This window comes from Malurus melanocephalus, unplaced genomic scaffold (assembly GCF_030028575.1).
Source record: "Malurus melanocephalus ecotype Western Australia unplaced genomic scaffold, MMel_1.1 scaffold_91, whole genome shotgun sequence".
NCBI classification, from domain to species: domain Eukaryota; kingdom Metazoa; phylum Chordata; class Aves; order Passeriformes; family Maluridae; genus Malurus; species Malurus melanocephalus.
The window spans coordinates 1,406,475-1,433,122 of NW_026623323.1; the positions used below are offsets into that span (position 1 = coordinate 1,406,475).

General features: G+C 39.5%; 1 protein-coding gene across 2 annotated transcripts in view; it reads left to right on the forward strand.

Annotated features, from left to right (window-relative positions):
- Positions 1-26,648, forward strand: part of ARID5B (AT-rich interaction domain 5B) — a 112,603-nt gene that overhangs the window by 42,115 nt on the left and 43,840 nt on the right. For both annotated transcript variants that reach the window (XM_057368393.1, XM_057368394.1), the window contains exon 3: positions 3,835-4,065. In XM_057368393.1, the coding sequence (XP_057224376.1) occupies positions 3,835-4,065 (231 nt within the window). The remainder of the gene's footprint in view (positions 1-3,834; positions 4,066-26,648) is intronic.

The following is a 26,648-nucleotide window of genomic DNA, read 5'->3' on the forward strand; positions in this document are numbered from 1 at the left end:
GAGCACTTAAACCGAAAAGAAATTTACCTTCTGAGAAATTATTTTCACTTTTTTTTTCCTTTTTTATTCTTCCCTTCACATTAATGGCTTGTTAATGATAGTAACAGATGTACAGACCCTTATCTGTATCATTGTTCTGCTTGTGTTTTTTGGGGGGTGGGGGAAAAAGTCATTTTCAGTAATACAAAAAATGAATGGACAGAAAATGGGAAAAGCCTAATTACGAAAAATATTCTGTGTCACAACAGAGTAGCAATTAAATTGAAACTTCAATATAATTATCAATAACAGTCGAGCCTGGAAGGGTGCCAGCCGCGTAAAGTTGGTGCTCAGCCTTTATGTGGTTGCTAGGAGCACGGCAAAAAGTATAAAGCTTAGAGAAAGGAATGTCTAATGTAATAAAGTAACAGAAGGAAGCATAAATCATTGTGAGAGCAGTTCATATTGACATTATTTTACTTAAATTGGGTCGAAACTAGACATTTAGTCTTACAAGAGGCACAAATTCATATTTCTTSTGCTGGAATAACTCTGTGCTTTCTGGGAAGAAGTGGAGTATGCTTTCATAGCACCAGCCTCATACATATTTGGAATCTTTTAAGCAAAAGTCTTTAAATGTTTATTTCTGTTGGCATCCAAATGCATTTGCACTAATACGATTAAAAGAACTAAAGGGCAAAATACTTGGCAGCTTTTGCAGTTGAGGTAATTAGGTACAGGAAGGAACATGCATAGTTTTTCCATCAAGCTCTGTAAAATCCTGGTGTGAAGGTCTTTTTAAAGAAAAAAAAAATGCTTACTGATGTTGAGCGTAGATTATGGCAGTTAGCAATAACATTATGGGCTGATGTTCCTGAAACAAGCAAACAAAAAGCATGTTGCTTTTTGTATTTCTCTGCTGTCTCTGTAAATAGTTCTGGCTCTAGATGGATTTGTTAGGAATTCGTGCTTTTAACAGGCTTTTTTTTTTTGTTTTCTTTTGGGGCATTTAATTGTCTTGCCTTACATATTAAAAATGGTTGTGCTGATTTGAAAAGTCAGTTCTTGCATAGATTCATTGTGTTTGGCATTTCATGCATCTCTTACTTACAAAGACAACTTGAAGAACATGTAATCCAACATAAATGCCAGGCTGTGCCAAATCCCAGCTCTCTTTACCCCTCACAAAGGGAACTGTTGGATTACATCTGTGCATATATAGGGAGTGCTCGGAAGGCAGGGGTGGAACCTTGCTTCCTAATTACAGTTTCTCTGTTTTTAGCCTTGAAATAGAAAAATAAATGAAAAGTTGACATTGGAGGGGGTTATTAAACCACACAATTATGATATAAGCATAGGATTAGAGTAATTTCAGTGGAGCCTCACAAGCAGAATACTGTGGGTATTATCTTTTACCATGTTTTGTCTGTTGAAGCTAAAATAAGACTCAGAAATATAGTGTCTTGGTTTCCTAGTATCTCAGTTGTATGTTTTTAGAAGTCATGTTGGTTTTCTTAAYTTTATTGGAACGTGATCCATATTTTGAGCTCAGATTCTTCAAGAGTAAACTCTTTTCTRATCATATTTRCGAATTGCAATATTCACTAAGTCCACYATTAAATGGCATTCTGATAGAARCAAATAATAGTTCTTCTTCGGGCTTGCATTTTATTAGGGATTGGTCTGCTTTGATTTCTCTTTTCTCATATGGGCGTGGTTGAGGAAAAAATCTTTGTTCCAGGAACACTGTGTTTGTCTTTCACTAAACAAATCTTCAGTTTATTCAGCCTTTGTTCATTCTTAGATGTATCTATTGAACATGGAGTGAAAAAGAAAGGGAAACAAATGCATCATAAAGTACTCATTGGAATTGCAGAAGCATGTATGGAAGTGATCCTGTAAAAAATTACTTGGTTTTAATTTACGCCAGGGGGGTTGAGTTAAGTCGTCAGTTGTCAGGGGTACAAAGTTTGTGTAATTCTGCGCAGGGACTTGGAGCACATTTGTCTAGAAACTAATGGTTTACTACAAAGGAATGTGGGACATACATTTATATACACCCTGTTTAAAAAGCTGACCACATCCTGGCATAAGAAAAGCGCTGTCAGATCGACAGATTCGGCTCACCGCTATCTACACAAAGGTATAAAGTAGTAATAACCGTCAGGCAGGCGTGTGTGAAACTCTCGAAGGAGCTAAAGGACGGATCATGTGCTTGTTAATTCCTAGAACAGTTTTCCTGATCTGATTTTTAGAGTTTCCTAATAAAGAAGAGAGAGCCTTATTCCCAGGAGCAATTGGCTCAATCGTGCTGTTGTGTAGGCTTATGGGATACTTGTTGAAACAAAGAAAACTGTGACCACATCCTTATTGACCAAAAGAGTTTTTAGGGCCATCAATTTTATTTTTTAGAAGAGTAATGTCAGTGCTGTTTACTAAAATCTATTACACATTTCTTTCTTTTTTTTTTAAATTTTTTTTTCTCTTTTTTTTTTTTTTTTAAACACAAATTGTTTTATTTCCTCACCTACGTCAGGTTAGTGGTGAGAGCTCTTTAAAGTGATGACTTTCAGGAGCTGTGCTTATAAAAACAATACTTTGCAAGTCTGTCTGCCGTGTTGATTTTTTTTTTTTTTTTAAACAGCACTCCACTCGTCTGCAGGGATGACATTCTAGGTGATATATCTCCTTCCAGAGACTTCTTAAAATTTAGCCTTTTATGTGTCAACATTTCCATTGCCTCATTCGAATCTAAATGAGTTGTTTCATCATATTTTGTTGGGGAGAACTGATTTGACATTTCTTTCAATGTCTGAAGTGATTTTTACTTTAAGGGTAAGAATGATGATTTCAGTATTGGTAATGGGATTAAATAGTAGACCTTTTGTCTCTGGCAGAAGAAATAGCTGAGTTATTCAGTAATCAGAGTACAGCAGAAAACGTAAAGTGAATGCTCTTGCTTTATCTTCATCGGCATGCATAGGAAGCCATGTTCGATTACATACCTGAGGAGATAAATAAGCATAAAAAGAAGTGCTATTAAGTACTGGCTTGCATACCTGCAAATGAGTAATTTCTCATGTTTGCATCCCTAGTTGGATTTTTTTTTCTCTTACATTTCTTCCTGGTTATATGATGACACTTGATTATGATATTTCAAAGTCTGCCACCTTCRTATATAATATCTAAACTGTGGAGGAATTGAAAGGTCTGAACTCTAGAATGCTTTATATTTTGAGCCAGCAGCATAGACTGTTTGAAAATTCATTTGCTCATAGTGCTCTGTAGGAGTTTTATTGAGTCCTTCTGTATTTGCATTTAACGTGAGGAAAGTTGCTTCCACCTGTTGGGGTTTAGCATCAATGACCAGGTCAGATCAGCGCACCTCCCTGGCCCAGGGGCCCTTCAGGATCAGGTACTTCAAAGGAAGGTTAATAGCTGTATGCTCTGAGGCTTGTATGTTATTATTTTTAAAAGATGTTAGTTGATGTAAACATGAGTGCAGTAAAGCTATATGGGGAACTGAGTAAAAATTATAGATAATATTTCGATCGAAGCAGCCAAGTTGGCAAACATTTTGATTCAGGCCCCTGGCCAGCTTCTGCAGAGCAGTGTTTTCTTGCTCATCCAGGTAGTCCTTGTGAGTAAGCATGGGAGAAGTGAACAGAAAGGCCAAAAGTAAGCTGTTTTAATAAAATTTCTTTAAATTTCTATTTTTAACCTTTCTTACCAAACCCACTGTGCTACAAAAATTGAAAAAATACTGAACTTAWGGGTTTTCTGATATAATTGAGTTATAGCTCTTGTTTTGTATTTTTCTGATATACTTAGAGTATTTTTCTTCTTTTCTTTCAGGTGAGGATGACGAAGATTCAAACCTGTTAATTCTTAGCTACCCACAGTACTGTCGATATCGTTCCATGCTAAAGCGCATTCAGGACAAGCCCTCTTCAATACTAACAGACCAGTTCGTTTTAGCCCTTGGAGGCATTGCGGTAACAAGCAAGAACCCCCAAATCTTCTATTGTCGGGATACATTTGATCATCCTACCCTAATAGAAAATGAAAGTATATGTGATGAGTTTGGTAAGTTCCATTACAGCTATTTTCTTTTTMTCGCGAGTAAAGACATTTTCCTTCTTTTAAGTGTCCACTGATTTCCAAAGGGAATATGTGATTCCTTTGAAGTGAAAACCAATGCTATTTATGGTTGAAATGTTAAGTGCCTAATATGCTTTCTCTTCTCCGAGACTGAAGGCTTGTAGCCACTGGTGATCTCACTATTGCAACTTGAGTTCACAATCAAAGATAATGTTACACAGGTGGAGTGTAGCACAGGTGACTTGGTCTGAGCGAAACAGTACCTTGGCTGGGTTTGCAGTTTATCTGCCTTAACCATTCGCCTGAAGCCTGGCTTCCAGAAACTTTACATTTCTTTAAGTTGTCACTGGTGCAATACWCTAAAAATGCAAAATGCAGAGCGCTCGGCAGCCATGCTCCCAGGGCCCTGTACAAGTGTCAGCTGTAGCTGGTGTGTTTCTGGTCATCTTTGGATCTAGACTTATTCAGCAGGGGCTTTGCCAGTGCTAGGAGCTTGATTTTATGAGTGCAGAGGTACTTCTAGGARATGACTTCTAAATTCAAAAGACATAGAGAATACTCTGCAGCTCTAAAGGGGTATGCGGCCCCTTACAGATKGGGGAGAGGACTGCAAGATTTGACACCTGATAACAAACACGTGATTTCGYGTTGGGTTTTTTGGTGTCAGATCAACCAAAGCACGGTAGATGTGCTGTGTACTAGAATATGTGGCAGAATGCATGTTGTGTAGACACCCAGGGTAACTCCAGTATTGGGTCCAGTRTAGTATCTTTAGCAGTGTCCAGAAWGAAGTTTTATCACCCATATCACTAGGTGGATGAGTGCTGTGGCTAATGCTAGCAAAGTCTGCATGGTGGTGTGTACATCTTTGCTTGCGAGAGCCCCACATCTCTGCAAAGAAGCTCTTGTGCTCTCTTAGAGAAACAATTTCTGCTTATGGGTTTAATCATTTAGTAATGGGAGGGAGAGGGAAGTGCTTTAATGATGTTTCTGACGGGATAGTCCTCTCTCCCATTTTTCTGAACTCAGGCACGCTGGCTTGGAGCTTGGTGCCCAGCTCAGGCTCATTCTCTGTGTCAGCAGAGAAACACTGACTCATCCAGTGGCTTTGGAGCATTTTCTAAGGTAGTGCTCCTCTGCTGCTCTGCCACTCCATTCCCAACAGGCAGACAAGATCTTTCTTCACGTGGTGTTGTCGCTGGAGCACATGACTGCTGGGAAGAGTTTTAGTTTTGTGCTGTCAAGATTTTTCAGAATCAGGCCCAAACTGTCAAGTCTGCTCACACTCACACAAAACGTTACAGGCTTTGAATAAACTATGAATAAAAGTGTTGGTTGCTCTTAGGGGGTGGGGGTGGTGAAAAAAATGAATGAAATGCCCTGAAAGTTTGGTCCAATAGCACAATAGTATCATGTTGGTTTTTATTTACTCTGAGCTCAAGCTCAGAATATAAAGTTCAGTTTTAATTGACTCTCCTTTTTATATGGGAAAGGTTATTTTAGGCTTGAAGGCGTTTGATGAGCCTACCATCTGCTTTCTGTGGAGTATTTTATTCAGGGTCATTCCTTGATTACAGGTTTGTTGAAATAGTTGGATCCATAATGTAAGTGTATCATGGAATATTAGCAATAGGTGAATCAAAGAGATGTGGAGTGATGCAGAAACTACGCTTAGTGAACCATAGCAAGTGCTTTGTTCAGTCTCTGAAAGCAAACTATGCCATTCTCTTGACCTTTGCGAGGCAATTATCTCATTATCAAACCAGAGCCACAGAAATCTTAGCCGTAGAAATTAATAATGTGTATTTAAAATTCAGTTTGGTTTAAGAAGCAGATTTTTAAAAATCTCTATTAAAAAAAAGCCACAAAAATCCCCCAAAACTGCTGTTTAAAAGTATTTCTTATGAAAATAATGATGTAAAACTTGCAAGCCCTGCTGTTTTAAGAAGAAAAAACTGGCCAGTGTATGGTTCCATATCTGTATTGCAAAATGTATGGTGTCAATTATRCTACCTTTGTTGAAGACAACAGGCAAAGTACTAGTTTATCCTTCTCTTTGCTGGCAGGACAATAAAATGTACAACACTTCATTATACAAACAGTTTACATTGATATCGTGTCGATTGATGTCACATGGAATGACTGCTAAGGCTAAACAGAGGCASGGTAGCACAGTAGATAAATACATTACTCTGAGGCACTGGTATTTATCAGTCAAATCTGAGGGGATGCCAGATTACAGAAATATGACTAAAATTCTGARTAGGTGTCTACAGGGAGATCCAGACACATTTAATTTGAAGGGTTTGGCYCTCTTAACTTGCAAACAAATTAAGYGTGCAGAAGGAACAAGAAGGGAGTGTGTGTTTCACCATTTTTACCTGAAATTCTCCTAACGCTAAAGCAAATATGAAATTTGGGAAATATACTGTGCTGATGTTTTTATGTGGGAAGCACTGGAGCAGTGGTTTCTGATGTGGATGCCAAGTCTTCAGAAGCATTGTTTTGGATGCAGGTCTTACATGTTCTCTGAACGTTGGAGTATTGTGCAACAGATTCAGGGTGTGACAAGTGAGATACCAGAACCACCTTTACAAAGAGCCCCAGAGTGTAAGCTGTTGTCCTTGTTAGGCAGTTTTAATAGAGGGAATTGTTTTTTCCAGGAAATACTCTCCCTACTTTCATTACAGATTTATACAAAAAAAAAAATTTGTTGAGCTCTGACTTCTTCTCATATTCCTTGCCTATTTTTCCCTCTTCTGTAGGGTTTAACAAAAATAAATAACGCAGGAAATGGGGAAGAAGAATTAAGTTTTGGTTGACAGTAAATAATGTTGGTTTGGTGTGGGACTTTTTAAAGCARTGTCTGTGAGCTCCCACAGGTACGGCCATAAGGGACACACCGAGGCTTTGGGCAGTCCTGAGTGATGTTCTGTGTTTCCATAGAGCTTCTGTGAGCCTCAGGCTATGCTAAGCTTCCCCTCCAGCTCCAGCTTGGGCTGCCATGGGTTCTGCTGATGCTGCAACTACCTCTGCTTGCCTCTGCCCTGCATGTCCACTGCTGTATGGCACGTGCCTGAGTGGTTTGGGCAGGAATATTTAGGACCAGTTGTCTTGCACAGTCCTTTTCTGACTCTCCTGTAGCTTGGTTCAGTGTGCTACAGCATCCCAGCTAGGAGGCTGCTGAGGAATGGKCTCAGCAGCTGGAAGGCTCAAACATTTGCATCTGTTTCTTTGCAGCCTGCCAGGGGAGGACTTGCTCTCCATTTGCAGAGGAAAGACTGCTGTGAGTGGGAAGCATCCTGCTCCTATTCTTGTTGATACAACTACTGATTAGTTAATCCAACTGCCTTGGAGGGTTCCCCTCCAGAATGCAAATGGGCTCCAAAGCTTGCTTCTGTTCAGAAAGCAGAAGATATAAACCATGCTTGGATGTCTTGATAGCCCAAGTTCCTGGCTATGACTGCAGTCAGACTGCACACGTATCCCTCTCCTGAAAGAAGAGCAATTAGAGGTCCTCACCAGCGTGAAGCAGTCCAGGTGGATAATGAAATGAACATGAGCAATGAAAATGAGTAATTCATTTCTCTTCAACTCGAGACATTTTTCAAAATCTTTTTCATTTATCAGCCTCTGGGGTTACTGTTACTGAATAACTTTTGTAAATGCATATCATTTACTGGCATCTGCTGTGTGGTCATACGTGCTGCAAGAGAGAAGGAATGAAAAAAWTGGGTTCCTAATAATTTTTGTTATAGACCACAGTGATCTAGCTGGAGGCAAAGCTGCCTGTGAGTGTTCAGAAGGTGTATCTGAAGGCTACTGGGCATAAATCAGTATGCACTTGTTGCTGGAGCAGCACATGTCCTCTGTGTTTGCTTGTCCAAGAACAGTGACTTSAGTTGTCAGGGTCGTGCCAACTCAATGGCATGGAGTGGCTTCCAGGGCACATCAATGAGCCTGGATCCTTCTGTGATCCAGCTGTGGTCTGGATGATGGTRGGTTTCAGCTCCATCAGCTTCACCAGGTGAAAATCTTGCACAAAAGGATTAGTCATGGTGCTTTGCTAGATTTAAATATTTTAAATYCTGCATGCTAAAGGTGAATCCAAAYGCTGTCTTTTATTCTGTGAGGATGGGCTTGCTTTTTCTATAAACAGGAATGTGAGAGAAAACTTAGTATCTTATTTCTTCTCAATTTAAAAAATTTATTTGGTAAATTTGAAATCATTCTGTATTATTTTTACAGCATGCTGGGTCTAATATGCCATTAAACAGTCTGGTCCCTGGACTACTGTAAAGACATGTTCACCCCCAGAAGAAGATTAAAAGTTTTTGGGTTTGCATGTAAAACCCTATCTTCTTATGAAACATTTCATACCTAAAAGTGAGAGAACTACAACCTACTGTGGTATAAATACAATTTTTTCTATGAAAAATTAACTACATTTGGCCATAACATGAGCAATGCAATGCAAAGGGAAACTGCTCATTGAGAAAAAAACTGTGTGCACAAGGGCATTGCAGGCCCCACTTAGCTCCTCTCCCCATCCCCCAAAGCAAACTTGACAATATATTGCTTGCTAGGGGAAAAGTTATCTATATTAAAATRCAAAGCTCAAAACCTTCAACAACTCATCTGTCCCTGTGAAACAATGAAGAAAGCAGTTTGTCTCACTTCCAGGGCTGGCAGGGAGTGGTTGGGAATGAGGGGTGACTTACCAGTCCTCCCAGCTGCTGGAGCTTCTGAGCCAACAATTTAGGGACTTACACGCCTTCCCGTCATTGGCTGGGGAAGCCATGGAAGAGCAGCCTTATGAAGGAGAAAGGACTTTTTAGGGGTGGTCATGTGCCAGAAAAATTCTGTGGCATGAAAGCTGGTGACTTTGGGGTATAGAGTGGTACCAYTAGTCCTGGTAGAGCTGAAATTTGGTCTTTGCTCTCATAATGTATCTTAGTTTACAGAAGTTTTGTGACTCACAGATAAAATCAGTTGTTTGGGGGAAAAACATAACAAAATAAAACCTTGGCAGGGAGTGAGTCTTTAAAACAAACAAATAAAAAAAAAGACGGAAGAATGTTTCCAGTCTAAATGAAATACAGTTTTCCTGTTGGTGACTTATTTTATTTGTATGAGTCAAAGAGTCAAAGTTGGCTTGTCTTTTTAAGCTTTTTCTAGTACAAAAATTGTACTTGGGCTGACTGGGTGGTTTTTTTAAGCTTTTCAGCTGATGTAAGTTATCAGCATTATTGCTGTTGTCTGTTTTGGCTACCTGCAGGATAATTTATATCAGTGAAATTCAGAAAAAGTTTCCGTATAGGTGCTTCAGGCTTCTTTGTTTTAATACAGATGTGATATTAGAGTGGGATTGGTGTTAATGCTCCTCTGCAAGGACTGGAATGTTTAAAACATTTARAACTACAATAGGAGGAGTATAGAGACTTTTTAGTAGCATGGATACTGGGATCTTCTTAGATGGAGCTTTACAGTGGCATCTCCAGCAGTCTGAAAAATATGCAAATTTTTTCCATGGTCCTGGGCAGGGTGGCTTAGCTAAGTATTTCAAATTTTAGGTCTYTCAAAACAAAAACAGGACATAGCTGGAGGGGAAGTAGTGATTAATGCATAATAGTGCTATATACAATATAGATAAATGTACATTTCCTCTTCYGCTCCACCTCTGCAAACATAAGCTTTTGGACTGAAAAAGCAAATCTGGAAATGTTCTAGATTCTGGTCAGATTTCTTTCTTATTTTGTTAATTCAACTGTAGAGCAAGATATTAATGATCCCCAGATGTTGTTTATAATGATTGATTTTTCAGTTGTGAAAAAATACTTGCAGGTTTTTTTWAACAATTGATATTTTCTAGTGTGCTCTGCAGTATTTGAATAAAATGTCTGAAGGCAGAGCTGTTTATGTGCCCAACATAATTGCTTCTGTTAAGTGATTTCTTCATTCTTAACATCTTTAGCTCTAATTGCTTTTCCCCCATACATCTAAAAATAAATATTTGCAAGTTTTGCATTCTGTCACTCATTGAAATGCATAAAATATTTGTATACTCAAAGCAAAAAGGCACTGATAAGGGGTCACATTCTGCCTTCTTTAGTGGCGTAAATCCAACATAACTCGATCCACTTCTGTGGCTGTTACTCAAGATTTCTACCAGTTAACCAAAGACAGAATCTCACCCAATGTTAACAGCAAGCTGTTAAGTGAACATAAGTAATGTGTAGTAAAGTAAAATACCTTCCTGTCTGCAAGAAYTTCAGTTGAAACAAATGCTGTTAGCTTCTCCTCCTTTCTCCTCCTCTGTGCCTGATAAATGTAACCCATTGCATGCGTTTTGTCATCTATTACACACACATCTGTTTTATTGGTGTCCGTTCAATAGATCATTGKAGGTGTACATTACTAATTCCTCCTCTATAAGATTTCCACTCAATGGCAGCTTTTACAATTCAGCTATCAAAATCACATTTTGTCATCATAGTRTAAAGTAAGCCAGGCTGTGTTCCTCATATGTGTGAGCCATGTCCATCATAGATGGTCTCATTTCTGGAGCCATCTATTTTGCCTCATATGCCTTCATTGGTGCATCCTTGTTTAACTGTGCCCCTGGTTTTGGTGCCTCCATTGGACTAGCAGGCCTGCCAGACTCCGGAGCTGTGTCTCAGAACTCTGGACTGCTGGCATCCCAACCCTTGAGAGGTGCCAGGGCTCAGCAGTGTCAGTGAGCAGGGGAGAGACCCTTATGACCAGGGAAGGGCCCCCATTCCCATACAATGGAAAAGTGAAGTGGTTTATGTCAGAATATGGTCACATTCTTCTGATTAAACCCACTCAAAAAAGACAACATTGTAATATTTTCCAATGACTGTTTATCGTGAATTACGTCAGCCTTAGTTTAAATTGCTATTATTTCTCCTAATGCTTCTTGGTGCCTGCATAATTTACAGCATTGGCAGCTGCGGGACTATGAAATAACCTTTCACAACCACTATACAATAGTAAAGAACATGAAGTTTTTGTTGTTAATTATTATGGGACTCCTTTAACTTTTTTACAAAGTGACATAAAATATTGTTGAGGTATTTATGGTTTAAGCTACTTTTACGTGGATCTATTTTGCTTCTGGCTAGTTCTTAACTAAAGCAGTCATTTGTGGTTATTATGCCTAGGGAGATATTATGTCAGAACTGGTTTAAGAGTATTATTATGTATCACATGTCATATATTACATGTCAGCACTTGAGGTTGTCTTTCAGTAAAAACAAATGTAATTTTAGTTAATGGTCTTTTAGGTATAGGCCATTTGTAAACTTACCTGAGTTCATTTGAAGGTATACTAAAAAGCTTTGTTCTCTGAGAATGCACTTGGGTAATTTCATTTTGGCTTGAGATGGAATTTCCAAAATATTTATCATTAATTCAGTCAGAGGGTGCTGCCTCTAGAAGGCAAATAGTTTCCCAATACCGGGGTTAATGTACACATTTTAAGGAGCTGTAACTGTTACTCATTACTTTGTTTACTTTTCCCCACTCTGGAGCTCACGCTTCCCAGGTTCCCCACTGGTCAGACTGATAGGAGTATCCCAGGCAACTAAGCCACCTAATGATGATACTTCACTGTGCTGCTTACACAAATAGCTTATACCTTCCACATAATCCGTGGGTGAAGGGGGGAGAAAATAGAGGTTGAAGGTGAGTTTTAGGTTTCCTTGAAGTTGCATTTCAAATTTGGAAAATGCAAACTTAGACAAAGCAAACTTTGAATTAATGTGTCATTCCCCTTGGTTCCAAATACTATGCATATTTTCCAGTACTTACTTATTTAAAGCAAGAAATGAAGCATATAGGGTGTGCCAGAAAGTTTACACAAAGAATGAAAACACATAAATGACTCATGAGAACTTTATCTGTGGTTCTTTTTTTTTTTTTTATTTTTTGTTGTTGTTCTTAATGCATAATTATTTAATTACTGGTAGGTAAAAGAAAGAAGAAAAAAATCATGATTTTTCTCTTCCCTCCTCTTCCCCTCCCCCCGCCCCCAGTTTGTGCTAAAGCACCATAAAAATGATCAAAGCCCCTATTTGTCTCCAGTTTCATTTTCCTCCATGGGATTACTGGTTTTGGTGACKGTTGTAAGAAACTGAAACTCTTCTGGSMAAAAAAATCAGTTTCTGTTCCCCCRTAAATGCTTGGGCCAAAGATGTGAAGAGGCAAATATGAAACTGAAAAAGCAAGCAAAGAGCTGGGTGAGGATTTTGTGTGTTGCTAAGGTGAAATTTAATAAGGGGAACATAAAATAGAGCTAAACTTGCCCGGATGCCATGAGATTTTTTAATATTAGGCAGCATGCTTGATTTCCCTGGAAATGAGTGAGCAATCTGAATTTAGAGTTGTTTGGCAGGGGGAGGGGGTGTTTCATTCTCCTTTTCTATCAAAGGCATTTCACAAGCCGATTGCATGTGAAAGGGGAATCTATCATTGCGTAAGAAGGTAACAAACTTTTCCRTTTAATGAATGAATATTAGGTATTTCAGAAGCCCATAAAAGATGGTAAAAGAGAAAGACAGAACTGACGTCTGAGAGATTTTAAAAAAGATTGAAGTTAGTAGTGAAAAGGTCAAAGTGCCATTTGTTGAGCCCCTGCTTCTGGCATGATTTCAAAGCTCACAGTGCTGACTGGGGGGCTGTGATGTGTGTTAATGAACAGTTGTGGCACTTAACAGAGATCATGGGTTGGTCACATGAATATATATAAAAGATATGGGTGAACATTTTCCCCCTTTTTGCAGCAGTTTGGCTCTTGGAAGGACTAAACAATTAAAAGAAATGTTTGAAATGTTTGAACACCACATTAAGTCCCCTAGTCTGTAAGGAAAATGAGCTATGAATAATAGAATACTGCTCTAGTTAAATATAGTTATTCAGAATTGTTTTTAGCTACAGATGTTATGCCATTTTAGAAACTTAGACTAAATAATGTCAGATCTTGTTTGCTTTTTTAGTATGTTATTCATTTATTGGGAAATTCAAAATTTAAAACAGCTGGGAAAGRGTTTGGTGTTCACTAAGTAATCTTTAAAATGTGTACATTTCAGACTTACTCTTACAGTGCTGTTTAGAAATGACTGAATTGTATATTATAGTTATAAAGTTCTGTAAACATGCTCTACCATGTAGATGACAGGGAAACACGAAATGGGAAAATGAGATAATTCTGGAGCCAAATTTTATGTTACAGACCTGATAAAACAGCAAAYGGCTTTCTCAATTTAAATAATTTGTAACTTTACAGAAACGGGCATGGATGTTATGAACAGTATGTCTAAAATAGCAGCAGAAAATAATGTTCATTCTCCTTTAATTCGCCCTTTGATGTTTATGTCAAAACGAAGGAGTTAATTTATCTAAGAGTTTCACTGCATGAGTTGGACTGTACAAAATCAATCATGTAGAAATAATAGACTACCATTGGAAGTGCTGTACTATTGCAGTTTTAATAGCTCTTCAGTTCTGCTCAACAATTAGTCCATACATTTTATAGCTGTGTCTTTAAGAAACTGGCACACTCAGCAAAATCACAGTAATTGGGAGATGATGCAATGTGGAGAGAAATCACAGTAAGAAAATTAATTGAAAAATAGTGTTTTGTTCGGGTTTAGGTTTGTTTTCTTTTAAAATTTTAAACACTCCAGTGGTAATTGCTGGTGGGTGAGACTTCTGCAGAATTTAAATTCCACGTGGCTGGGTTTTTGTGAATTTGCTTTTAAATCAAATTGCAAGAGAGGCAAAATAGGTCATTAAAATTCTTGCTATAGTTTTCTCTCTCTGAAATCAAGTGAGGGCTTTAAGGGGGATCCAGAGTTGGGCTTTTTTTTCTCTATTGACACTACTGCTGCTTAAGTTCTCATTACCTGTCCGCATCTTTGTAAACCTGATCAGACAGATTACAGACAATACATGAATTAGTTTATCATTTACACAAACAGCTTAAGAGACYTCAGCAATCCCCTTCTGCTTGTGTTTATAGCCAGTGGATGCTGGTAGTTTCTTCCTAGGACCTTTTTTTTATGCCTAAATCCTGAAAGTGAAGGCAAATTTTAATAAAAGAAGTAGTCTTGATTTTTGTAGGTTTATCATTAGCAATTATGTCTTTTTAGTGACTGTTTAGTTCATTTGTGATGGGCCAAAGGCAAATGAAGCAGTTTACRTTTCAGCTGAAGTTTGGGCTTTGGTATTAGATACAGGTGTACCTTGGGCTTTTAGTGATCAGACAAGCATTTCCGTGTGCTTCCGGGCTGTTATATTGGTCTTAATGGCATAAATTATTTGGGGGTAATAATAGATAACCAGTTGATTGGAGTAGGAGAGCAAACCTGGTTCTTGGATTAATGAACAGGGACACAGGGAGAAGAAACAGAGGTATTACTACTCCTGCCTCTAATGCTGCAGGAAATCATTACCAYCCCCTAAGAGCTAACATCTTTGGTTAGTCAGTCAAATGATGATGGCTTGCTGCAAACAGGGTGGTACAATTTCRTGGAATAACTGCACTACTAATACTTAAATGTATTATTCTGTACTATGGGCTGTAGAGGAACATGGAAGAGCAGGAAGAGTTTTATTAGATAGATTTTTCCCTGCTTTCATCTTCATGCCATGATTCTGATGCCTGTGCTTTGCATATTCAAATACTGGACGAAGTTAAGGAAGGACCCAAGAAGCAATTAATGGGACAGAAAATTTGCATCTAAGTGAAAGACTAAATAAAGTGAATCCATTTAGTGCACAGAGGAGAGGACTAAGAAGGGGCCCGATCACAGTCTGTTAKTACTTCCATAGGGAGAAGACCTGTGGCAGTAGAGGTCTCTGTAGTTTGGCAAACAGGCACATAGCAGGACCCCATGCATCAAAGTGGAAGCAGATAAATTAATGCTGAAACTAAGGCACAGTTACCTAGCAGCAAGGGGAATTAACCATGGGAACAACTTAACTAGGAGTAGCATAGATTCTTTATTACTTGAATTCTTTAAATCAAGACTGCTTTGCAAAAGCCTTTTTTTGCTCAAGGAAGAGATACTGTCTTCATCCAGTGGTTACTCAGCTGTATGGGCAGTATCTGCAGAAAGTAAACAAGGCACTAATGTCCTACTAATTCCTTCTGGCCTTAAAAACTGTAACTCTATTAATATCTGTAATTTATAGTATCCATGCCTSTAAAGGCTTAGATTGTGCTTGGTCTTGTGTCCATTATACAATAAAAYAAGCCTTCAAAAAAATTTGCTTGCACTGCTAATTAGATGAGGCAGAGCTTTGCATCTGTTCTGTGGATGGGAGATTGAGGGAACGGGATGAGGGAGGAATCCGGTGCTTTAGGAGCTAAACAGCAGTGTCTTCATTGATCACATTGGTGGCTCTTGATAGCCCGTGCCCTCTTTGTTCTCCTTACCTGTCTCCACCCACTATTACCTGCCTCAGAGCACTGACCGRGCAGTGTGTTCCTCTGCTCTGGTCTCTGGAGTCTGATCAGTCCCTTGCTTGTTCTCTTTTGGGGAGATCAGCTCAGGGAGAATTTAGGTCCATTTTAGGCCACTTCTAGTAACTTCTACAAAGCTGTCTCCTCARGTGAAGTATGGAAAATGTAACTCAGGAGCATCACATTTAAATGTGTGGCAGTGCACTGCAGATCATCATACCTACTTCATGAGTCTTCCCCCCGATGGGTCCTTCAGAGACATCTCCAGTCACATTATCTTTTTGTGTAATAGCTTTAAAGAGATGTTAATTCAAAATAAGGTGTTAGGAGCAAGTGAATAGTGGAAGAGAATGAATTTATTTGAAAGCAGCAGTTTCAGGTCACAGAAGGGGTAAGATAATATGTGAAAACACTAATGGTGATCATCCTGCTAACATGGGTGATATTCACTGACACTGCTGCTACTTCGACAAAGAGGTACTGTGCGACCTTCCAGCTCTGTCATCACCCTCCTGTGTTTCACTCTGGATTTGCAACTGTAGTAGAAGTTGAWCTCTCAGTGAAAAACAGCTCTTTGCTGTGGGGTGGCATGTTTACTTTAAGTAGGTGTTGATGATTCTACTTCTCACTTCCCTGATTAAATAAGTCCCTTCACCTTCAAGTCTTRCAAACCTCAGCTGAACTTTGCTGAGTTGAGCTTGTGTCCCATTACATAGGATCACAGAGGTAGAGCACAAGTTTGAAAAATGGAAAAGATTGTTCCCAGCATCTTGAGCGGCTCTTAGCTCAGAATACCATGTTCAAAATTAGGAGTGTAGTTGCCCTCAATTCTTTTATAGCATCCCRATTTTGCAATGAACCATAATCGTTCTACTCATTTGCCAAAGAAATGATGGTTTTTCAGGGGGTTTTTGGTGCTAGTTGTTGTGAAAGGCAGCCTGTAATTAAGATGAATACATGTACRTTGTGAATGTTTAGTTATGGTAGAGATGGGGTTTTTATAAAACAACCACCCCCCCTAAAAATTACCTAGCTGCAAATCCTTGCAGTTACTTAGTTTAGAAGTTTAAGTCAATTTATGGAAGTCTGTGTTTACTGTCTTTAGAGCTTGATCATGACATTGGAATGTATTTTGGAAAAAAAGACCCTATAAAATGAAATCCACATTTATGGGTAAGGAGCACAGAGCACTTAGGATCAGCAGTGAGACTACAGCATCTCTTTGAAGTGTAGCAAAGAGCAGTACTTGCTGGTGCCATGTTTGGTTTAGGAGGTACTGAACTGGTATACTCCCTACATTCTAACACTGTAACAGCAGCTGGACCCAACACAATTGATTTCATAAAAATGTGGACTGCAGTATCCCAATGACAACAGTCAGAAGATAAAACTAGATCTAAAGCACTTAATTTAAAATAAAACTTTATTATAAAGTCAGGTCCCCTAAGATGCTGCTTTTGTGCTGCGCTGCATGTGAGTAATCTGAGTGACTCATCTGGCCTCTGACATACTGCAGCCTTCAACATTCCCAGCCACGAGTGTTGCCCTTCATAAAGGAAATATCCTATTTTTGGTATGGCARTGTCCTCAGTTTTAAAGAATTTTCCTCTTTTAAAGTGCTCATACAATTAATGCCTCATGCATGTATTCAACAATAGTTGCCTAGCAACCATCAGAAATATTCGGGAGAGCAAAGGAAGCYGAGATGAATGAGCAGTAACATCAGCTCCCATTTCAGGTGAGCTGGAGAAGGCATCAGGGTCTAAGCAGGCAGATCCATGAAAATTGGACAGTCCCAAAGTAGCAAATACGAGCTCCAAGTGGCACATCAAAGGCAGAGGTGAGGTGGGTCATGCAGCCAGAAGCAGTTGAAGGAGGCCACAGTAGCCTGGACTTTTGCAATTTCAGAAGCCTAAAGCAAAGCAATGTGACAATGATTAAAATAGATTACAGAAGTCAACAAACACTCCTTAGTGGCTGAGGAGCTTTGCTACCTTGTCTTGCCATTCCACCTGCAGCTAGAGAGTGGTGAGATTCCTGCTTCCTTTGGTAGGACCATTTGGCCATGGGTCTAAGCTGCAGGCAAACCCCTTGGTGGGGCTTGGCTCCAGCCCTTCTCTTGCATTACCACCTGGTTCCCACTTCCTACATTTTAATTCTGGCGTAACTTTTACCTCACATGGGATTGTCTCATTCTACTGAGTCAAGTCCTCCATGCCTCTTTTAGCACTGAAAGATGCCATTTAAATGAAATGGAAATAACTTCCACTTTTACAGCCCACAGCCACTATATGTCTGATTGAACATTGGTCTTTTTTCCCTTTTTTTTTTTTTTTTTTTTACCCATGCTATTAGAAAAATTGGAGGGCCTGGGTTTTATCATGGGTTGACATACTCTTGGTGCCAGCTCTGTCACAGCTGGTGCTAGCATGGCCATGTCCTGTGCCCATCCCTTTCTCTCTGTGAGGTTTGGTGCTGTTCCACAGTCTCCCCAGTGGTTGTACCATTGCAGCAGCACAGGAAACTCAATGCTCGCTGTTCAAGCATAGGGCTTTGGGGCCCACATTGAGTGGGATGCACTGTCTTATCAAAACCATTTGAGATGAGAGTTTTAATCTGTAGAAATATTTTCAGTTGTTTTCTTTTCATTAGACACGTTAAAATTAAAAAGCCTGTTAGTGTTGCTCAGAACATTTTTGACTGCYTGCCCGATTTGAAGAAAGTTATGAAATTCTGACATTTTCCTGTTGGATAGGAAGACCGGATTTATGATCATCTCTACTTCAAAGGTAAAGGTTAAGAACAAGATTAGGATCTCCTTTCCACTCATGTAAATCCACAGGAGTCAATTACTGTGAATTGACAGTGCTGTGATTTAGATCAGAATCTAGCATTAAAGCTTTTTGGGGTTTGCTCTTATACCCATCGGCTTCAGTGCCACTTGAGTGCCGACTCTTTGCTTTTGGTATGTGGTGATGGTATTTGCATGTGGAAGTGCCTCAGGGGCCTCACATAAAACATTGCTTCACTAGCTTTAGTGGGATTTTTTTTAGATTAGATGTTAAAATGTTGAAATCAAAATATGTAGGGGGTGGTCAGGAAGTATCAGGTACACAATAGTAATCAGAATAATGTGATTTTTGAGTTGGATATCTCATGACTTAGCTGAAAAAAATCCCATATGTATCTTGGAGGTCTGAGGCTTTTACTCTTTGATTATAGCAGGCATTTTATTTCTGGCCCTGATGGTTGATGAAATATCAAACTTAAAATATGCCATGATCCTATAGTCTCWTAGTGCTTTCTGGCACTGGTCAGTRACTAAATATAGCCAGTTTTGAACTGCTGTGATAAACCTGGAAATAATGTTGAGCAGAAAATTCTCAGACAATTCCATAGACAAATGTGGAATATGAAATTACTTTTCTGGATCGCATCTGGTTTGTACTGTATATTTTTTTTGTGCCCTGTCTCTCTCATCCCCAAGTTTTCCAACTGCTATCCTACAAATGTTTTGTGGTACAGATAAATCTTAACTAAGGCATCTGAGTGGTTCRTGTTGGTTCATGCTAAAGCGAAAAATAGCATGAAGGGGTTTTAAACCCTAGCTATTTCATGCATTCCTTTAGGCTTTGTAAACCATTTTGCTTTGTTTTTACAAAAAGAAGGTGTATTTATAAAAATGCATGCATTTCCAAAAATCATTGATTGTCTTCCAGTGAGCATAGTCCAGAAACATGCAGATTCTTGCATTGTAGTATGCGATTAGTAGTATTCATCTGTCATACATAATGTGGAGGTGATAGGGGAAGAAAAGAGCCTTTTAGAAAGGATTTTTTTTGTTTGTTTGGGGTTTTTAAAGGATTTGTTCACATACACTTGGTTTTTTTTTAATTTATCTTTTATTTTCTTTTCAGGGTTTGTTTTTTTTGTTGGTTTTGGGTTTGGTTTTTTTGTTTTGTTTCTTTTTTTCTTTTTTTCGTGTGGTGGTGGTGTTGTGTTGTATGAGGGTTTTTTGTTGTATTGGTTAGGGTTTTTTTTTATATTTTAAACTTCTACCAGTCTGTGTTTAATTTCAAGATGGTGTCTTTGCTAGAAACATAATCAAACGTAATGTCRTCCACAACCTCTTCATATGCATGACTGCATAAAGCTTGTATAAYAGTTTATTATTATAAAATTAGTATAGCATAGCATAGAGCAAACTGGGCCCCTGGCCAGAGGAACTAGACAATGAATAGTTATATAAGGTTTTGAGGCACATGTATTAGAACACAAGCGCCCTGTATTTTCTTCTCAATTGTCTGCTGTTTGTTAATGTTTCCCTTTCAACGTGATTGCATCTCAATTTAATAGCACTTGCCATTTCAGGGTTTACTGTGCCAGCACTCGCATAGTTACATCCCCTCTGTGCTGCAAAGCCTGCATGTATATTAAAACTGAACTAGGCATGGTTGGCTAATGGGTGCTTTGAGAGATATGCACTTATAGAATTAAGTGATGTATGTAATTGTTAATTTTGTGTTAACAAGTTTGAAAAATGTGTTTCACCAATAATTGTAATGTTCCATTCTGTGCAAAGTGTGACATTTTAATTCTTGTTGAACAGTTTCCTACCTCTGCTCTRTGTTTTCATGGCAGGGTATTATTTTGCAATCAAGATAAAAGCATTATTTATTAAAGTTCTAAAATATTACATTACTGGAAGTTTTAAGCTGCAGATCAATCTTCTCTTTCATAAAAGCATTTCATTGATTTTATTTTTTTTTAATTGGTGTTTGAATTTAAACTTAAGTTCCGTATTATGGATTGCATATGATTTCAGAAGCAGAGGAATGTTTTAGTGGAGACTCGATGCTGTTTTAAAGGCAACGATGTACCTGTCACAGAACTGTGGGAAAGGCTTGCGTTTGGCTTATGCAGCTTTGGGACTGTCAGATCCCAGCCTGCTGCATTTTTTGGCACAGGGAGCCCATTGACTTGGGCTGTGGGAAACCTACATTCAGCACTATCGGTCCTTGTGTCTTTCTTTGCGCCTCCAAAGGAACTTCYGTTAGAGATTTCACATCTTTGGGAGTCAGTTAACTCCTCCATGCTTTCAGTGATGTGGGACAGCCTTTCCATGGTGAGAGGGTGCTCTGTAGCCTCTGGCTGCAGTAGCCTGGGTGTCCCTTGGTGACACTTTCACCTGCCTTCGGAGTGCTGGCTTTAATGGCTTTCTGTGTGTAATCCAAACAGCCCAGAAGTCTGGATTCCCCTACTACCTATTGCTTCAGCCCTTCTATTCTTCAGTGCCTTTCCTTTGCCCCCCCCTTGCTGCATGGTCCCATCTCCATCTCCATCCTGGTTCCTTTTGCTACACCAGGGCAATGCCATTTTTCCCATGGCAGCCCTTGGTGCTTCATTAGTGCCAATGCAGTTGTGAGACAAAACCCTGCCTAGCATTCCCTCTTGCAATGAGTGAATTAATTCTTCCATCCCTAGTAGGCCTAACCATGAAGATGCACGAAGCAAGGCTCCCATTTTTCATCCAGCCAGCAGCGATTTACTTCGTGTGGCTCCTCTGTGCCATCTCATCAGTGGGGTCTGACTTTGTGCAGACTCACTGGTTSYCAACCAGTGAGGAAAGGCTGTTGASAAGGGGGGACYAWTRCTGTCCCCCACAGAGYTCATGAGMGACTGTGTCTAAGTTCTGACTTGCAGTAAAGCCAGTTTTTCCTATTTGCCAGTGAGATAAGGAAAGGGCAGGGTGGGAGGAGCATAATAGGCTCAAAACACAATAAAAATAGCAAAGGAAACAAACAGTTTGTGCCTAATTTGAAACCAACAGATCTCCATGGTGATTGCAACAAATCCCGTACTTTTGACTGTTTACTGAAGACAAAAGGTTAGAAATAGGAATTCACCAGCCATGCTGGACTGTTTGAATGAGCACTGGAGCAGGAGTGATGGTGCCCTCCAGATGACTGAGTGGCTGTGTGCAGGTGCYGAGACGAATTCTGGGAATAACCCCATTGAAAATCCAGAGCATTCAAGTGTCTTCCTTCATAATGCATCTTCAGAAAAATCAGCTTTTACAAGTTTCTTGGAATTTCTGTTTTCAACAGTGCTGTTGTGTGGAAAAGAGTSTGTAGCACTGTGGCTTCAGACAAAAATAGCATGGTAGAAGACATTCAGAAAGCAGGCAGTAAGCTTGAAACCTTATATAAATAATAGGACTAATATACTTGACGTGAATATAACTCCCCCAAAACTCTTCATTGGCATTGTACCAGGGTAAATCTTTATGTGAAATAGAAGCCAAAGATAAAGTTTCAGTCTCAATTTACAGATATTTGAGACAGAGGAAGAATGGACTGCTCTAGTCCTTACCAAAGAAGAAATTCCTCATGGCAGTCTGAAATATTGTCATGCAGTGGGTCAAAATGTTTTTGTTGTTCACATCTTCAGAGTTCAGTGCTACTGAGTTTTGGCCTGAAGACCGTGCAGATAGCATTTGTAAATCAACAATCTCCTTTTGCTGAGGCCATTGGCACAGAAAGCTTCCCACTGGCTGTTATGTGTGCTTGAGTTTCTGTTTTTTAAATATGAATTTTAGAGAGGAGAAGCTACTTTTATAGTCTTCAGTCATAATGGAAAGATCTTCCAAGATAGCTGATGAAGACACTCAGAGTGTATGTTACACTGCATCAAGATTTAGAGTTTCTTGAGTAAATATTGACCAATTTGACCTTTGCTTTTCCTCGGTCAATATTTATCTCTTGGGACAATGAATCTTCATATTCACTTTAGTTGAAGTCCAAGTCTACTTAACAGTATTCTTGGAAATCCAGACAAGGTGATGATTTGTCTTTGTGCTACTTTTATCTGTTTAAAATTAGATACATAGGTTTGGCCACTCATGGCATCGTGTCAGATTTCCTAAACAAAGTAGCTCCAGGTCATGTCTGATGGGGAGGCTTCTAGGAAAAACTTAAATCCATCAGAAGGAAAAGTGGATGAATCAGGGAGTGGAGCAAACTCTTTATTGGAAATTAGGATGAGGATTCTTGTACAATGTCAGAGTCTTTCCAGATGCTTTCAGAAGCAGGGGACTGACCAGGATTAGTCAATAAAATTCTTGCTATGYATTTCATGAAGTAAAGAAAGTAAGTTTTTGGGCTTTCTGAATTTACCAGGCTTCCAGCAGCCTAAGCCAACAGAGCACAACATCAGGTATTGTGCAGAGCTGCCCAAGAGACCAGTCTGCAGATGAAGGGGACAATGGCTTGCCAGGGTCCCACCGTGTCCCTGAGGTACAGGTCTGGGAGCAGGTGATGGCTGACATGGCCAGGTGGTGCTGAGACTGTACTAYCCCCTTTATTATTTCAGTAGCAACTTCAGTATTGTGGAGCCCTGGCTTAGGTTGCAACTGAGATACAACTTCGCTCTGGAACGTGCGAGTGCTGGGGCAGCACATGTGGCTGGAGCCACTGGGTCAGGGTCCCTGCACGGGTCCTGGCACCTCCGTGCTCCTTCCTTACCTGGATGCACTTGTCACCTCTGCAGAGTCCCCACTATCGCTGGCTGCTACTGGAAAAAGCCTTCTCTTACAAATAGGGGCAACACTTCGGGGTAGAATGTGCAATTACTGTGCTTATGAGCTGYGCTGGGAGAGTGAGAGAGAGAAAACTGGAAAGTGCTGTTCAGGCAGCAGAGAAAGGCGGAGCCTTRCAAATATCTGCTTATGCAAATCAAATCATTTGTCTTCTGAAATGTTCATTTTGCCTTTTCCCTGATTATATTCTCTGAATTGCCATATGTACTTCTTGTGATATTTCAGTCTTGTCAAATTAAGAAGAGAAGGCCTTAAAATTAACTTAGGATATRTACCAAATAAAGTAATGTTTGCAATTTTTACTGTGTAATCAGTCACTAATATTACAGGTGGCCTGTAACTTTAAAAAAAAAAAGTCTGAACTGGTTTTGTAACCTTGTAACTATCAAAGGTATTTGTTTGGAAGAAGGCATTGAGAAAGAAGAGAATTTTAAAATTGCACAATTACAGTTAAAAAAACAGAGCAGGCAACGTCATGTGTTTCTGAAGAGCACAGTTTAATTTTATAGTAACAGTATTTTAAGAATGCTGACAGTACACAGGAAGGCAGAGAATAATTCTTATTGCAAAACCTTGATGGTTTGCTGTGTTCAAAATGTTAAGACTTAGTCAGCCCTGGATTTCTCTACAGAAGAACAGGACATTCAGGGGAAAAAAAAAAAAAACCAGCTAAAGCAGTAGTGATATATCAAAGCAGCATTCAAATAAAATAAAGGTTTGGCGTCCTTACTTAGAATAGACTGGAAAATGTGTTTGTTTTCATGTACCTTTTTTCTTTTTCCTGATGTGCCTGATTGACTTGTTTTAATACCGGTGTTATTTACATTTCAGGGATGGGCCTCTATTATGCAGGAAATTGTCCAAACCCCTACAGCTGTATTTTAAATTGAAATTATTTTTTTTTATGAAGTGATTGTGCAGACTTAATTTAGTAATCTATTATTAAATATATAGTTTCAGGCTGTATAAAGTCTTTATATAGAACAAAAATGGGCACATATGACGATCTAGGCTATATATACACCTGGTTCTGTATATTAAATCTTTTACATATGTTGTTCATTTTCAGAAACAAATAAACTGCTGCTTTTGAAAACTCAGCTTCTYTTCCATATTAGGGAATTCTGCAGACTCCCTATGTTCCTTAGCTTCAGTATAATGCTAAATCAGTTCGTACATTAGTCTATTTATAGTTATGAATGAACTTTATGGAGCGCAGCGCACAGAGTGATTTCAGAGATTCTCACTCATAAAACCCGTGTGTCATGCGCCGCAATTACAGCTGTAAACATTATGCAAGCTCTGGGCTTCCAGAGCCCGAGCCCTGAAATTTCCAGGGGAAAAAAGCATCCCCACTCACCCCTTTGTGCAAAATATTAGGCAAATAGTAAATCTGCTGGCATGAAATCAGGTTAAATTGTGTGACCTTGGCTGTGGCAGGCAGGCTGCCTGGCGTGGCAGCAGGGGGACACTAGAGGGCAACTGAGAGTTTTCTTCAAACCAGCCAAGCTGGAGATGGTTTTAATATCAACTAAGTGTTTAAACTCAGTGAGGATTTATTTTCCTGTCTGCAGATTTCGCATAAGTAACCTCGGAGTTTCCACTGACAGCAAATAATAATCCAACTGAAGTTCTACTGGGGGAAAATGCAGCGGGAGCGGGTCCGGAGCCTGCTTTTGCCCAAATAAGGCTTTTTTGCAGACCCCATGTGTTAGATAATGATCAACTGACAGTCGGTCATGAGTTAATAATGCTGGATGCTGAAATATGCGTACCATGTGGTATACAACAGTTCTGCGGGGAGAGACAAACACAGCTATAATTAGACATCTGAAACACAAGGAAGTGTGTAAATTGTTTAATAGTCTTCCACTTAATTCACTCAGATAATTTCCTAAGAACCAGTATTGACTACGGAAGAATATTGCACAACTGACTGCATATTTAGTTTAAACCCTGCCCTGCTCAGATAAATTTATGGATACTGCTCAGTTTTATTTGGATTTTTCTGAGTGCTAGAGATTTTCTGGGGCCAAAATGTAGAGATGAGTTCAATTTTGTTTGTGTTAATGTTTGGGATGATTACACCAAGTCTGTGGGGTTTGCACTCATTTAAACTGGGCACATGATCTTACAGTCAGGACTTTGAAACCACCATTTTTTGGGTGTTCTGGGACTTACACGATTTCCTTGCTGGTCATGCACAGCCTGACAAAATTACCGGAGTTGCAGTGTGTTTTACTGGAGAAAAAGTGCAGATCCCTTCCTGTGCTCCGCAGTGCTGGGCAGCATCSCGTCTGCACCTCAGCCGTAACACCCCATGTCAGGTGTGTTCAGGTGTCCCAGGGCACCAAGGCTTTGCTCCCAAGCTGTCTCCATTCGCAGGGTTGTCCCTGAACCCCTGTGCGTTGTGATGGGGGGCCTGGCAAGCCAAGTGCTGCTGGTGACGTTGGTGATGACCCAGAGATGTGAATGGAGCAGAGCTTAGGCTGTTGCTGCTGCTCCTGCCTCCACCTAATGCCTTGTGTWGTCCTCGTGGTGGCAGCTGAATGTGGGCACTGAAGGGGGGAGCTTACTCTGTGGTTTCAGCTTGTCACTTTACTAATATCTTCATGCAGGTTGATTATGCCTAACAAATTTTGATTACTTTGCATTGCAATGATCAAGTGCAAAGGAAAAAAAAAAAAACCTGAAAGGAAATTATAATATTCTTATGCTAAAAAAAATCAAAAAACTTAYATAATCAGTTACAAATAAGAAATGCAAGAGATTATTTAAATAATATATTTGCCATTTTCACTTTGTGCACAACTCGATGATCATTGCTTCCTACCTGCCGTTGTCATTTCCGAAAGCAAGGTCTTGGAAATTGTCCATTTTATCCTTCTGGCATGAATTTCTGCCTGTTTATATTCATGCACAATGTCCATCAGTCAATTAGCCCATCTCATCCTTCTATCTGCGTAGCATCCGACTGGTTACGTATCTACTGTATTTCTGARGTATGTAGGTCATGTCTCCATTGGGTACTGCTGACTCTGCTAGACAGCAATTACACAAACGCTGGCTTTTACTGGGGAGAAAAAGGAACATTGTTAGAAAAGCTGCCTTAAGATTTGCCTTTTATTTTCTATATCCCGTTAACGGAAAGTCTACCTTGAGTGTTCTGATGAGTTTTGATCAGGCAGGCTGACTTGCATGGGTTTGCTGTTTGTTTTCACTTCTTGCTGCGGCGTTTGCACTGCTTTTGTCTTGGCTATTACATAATCTGTTAGAGCTTGCTCACTTTCTTTGCTTGCTTGCTTTTTTTTTTTTTTTTTTTTTTTAACCCTTTTTATTTTGAGAAGTCAGACCTGCACTTCTTGAGTGTTGCTCTGACCCTCTGAGAGAAACTGAAGCCTCTATTTGCCAGGTGCTGCTTCCCAGGAGGTGACCCTTGGGGATGGAGGGCTTTGGGGCTGGAGGTTGACTATAAACTTCTGA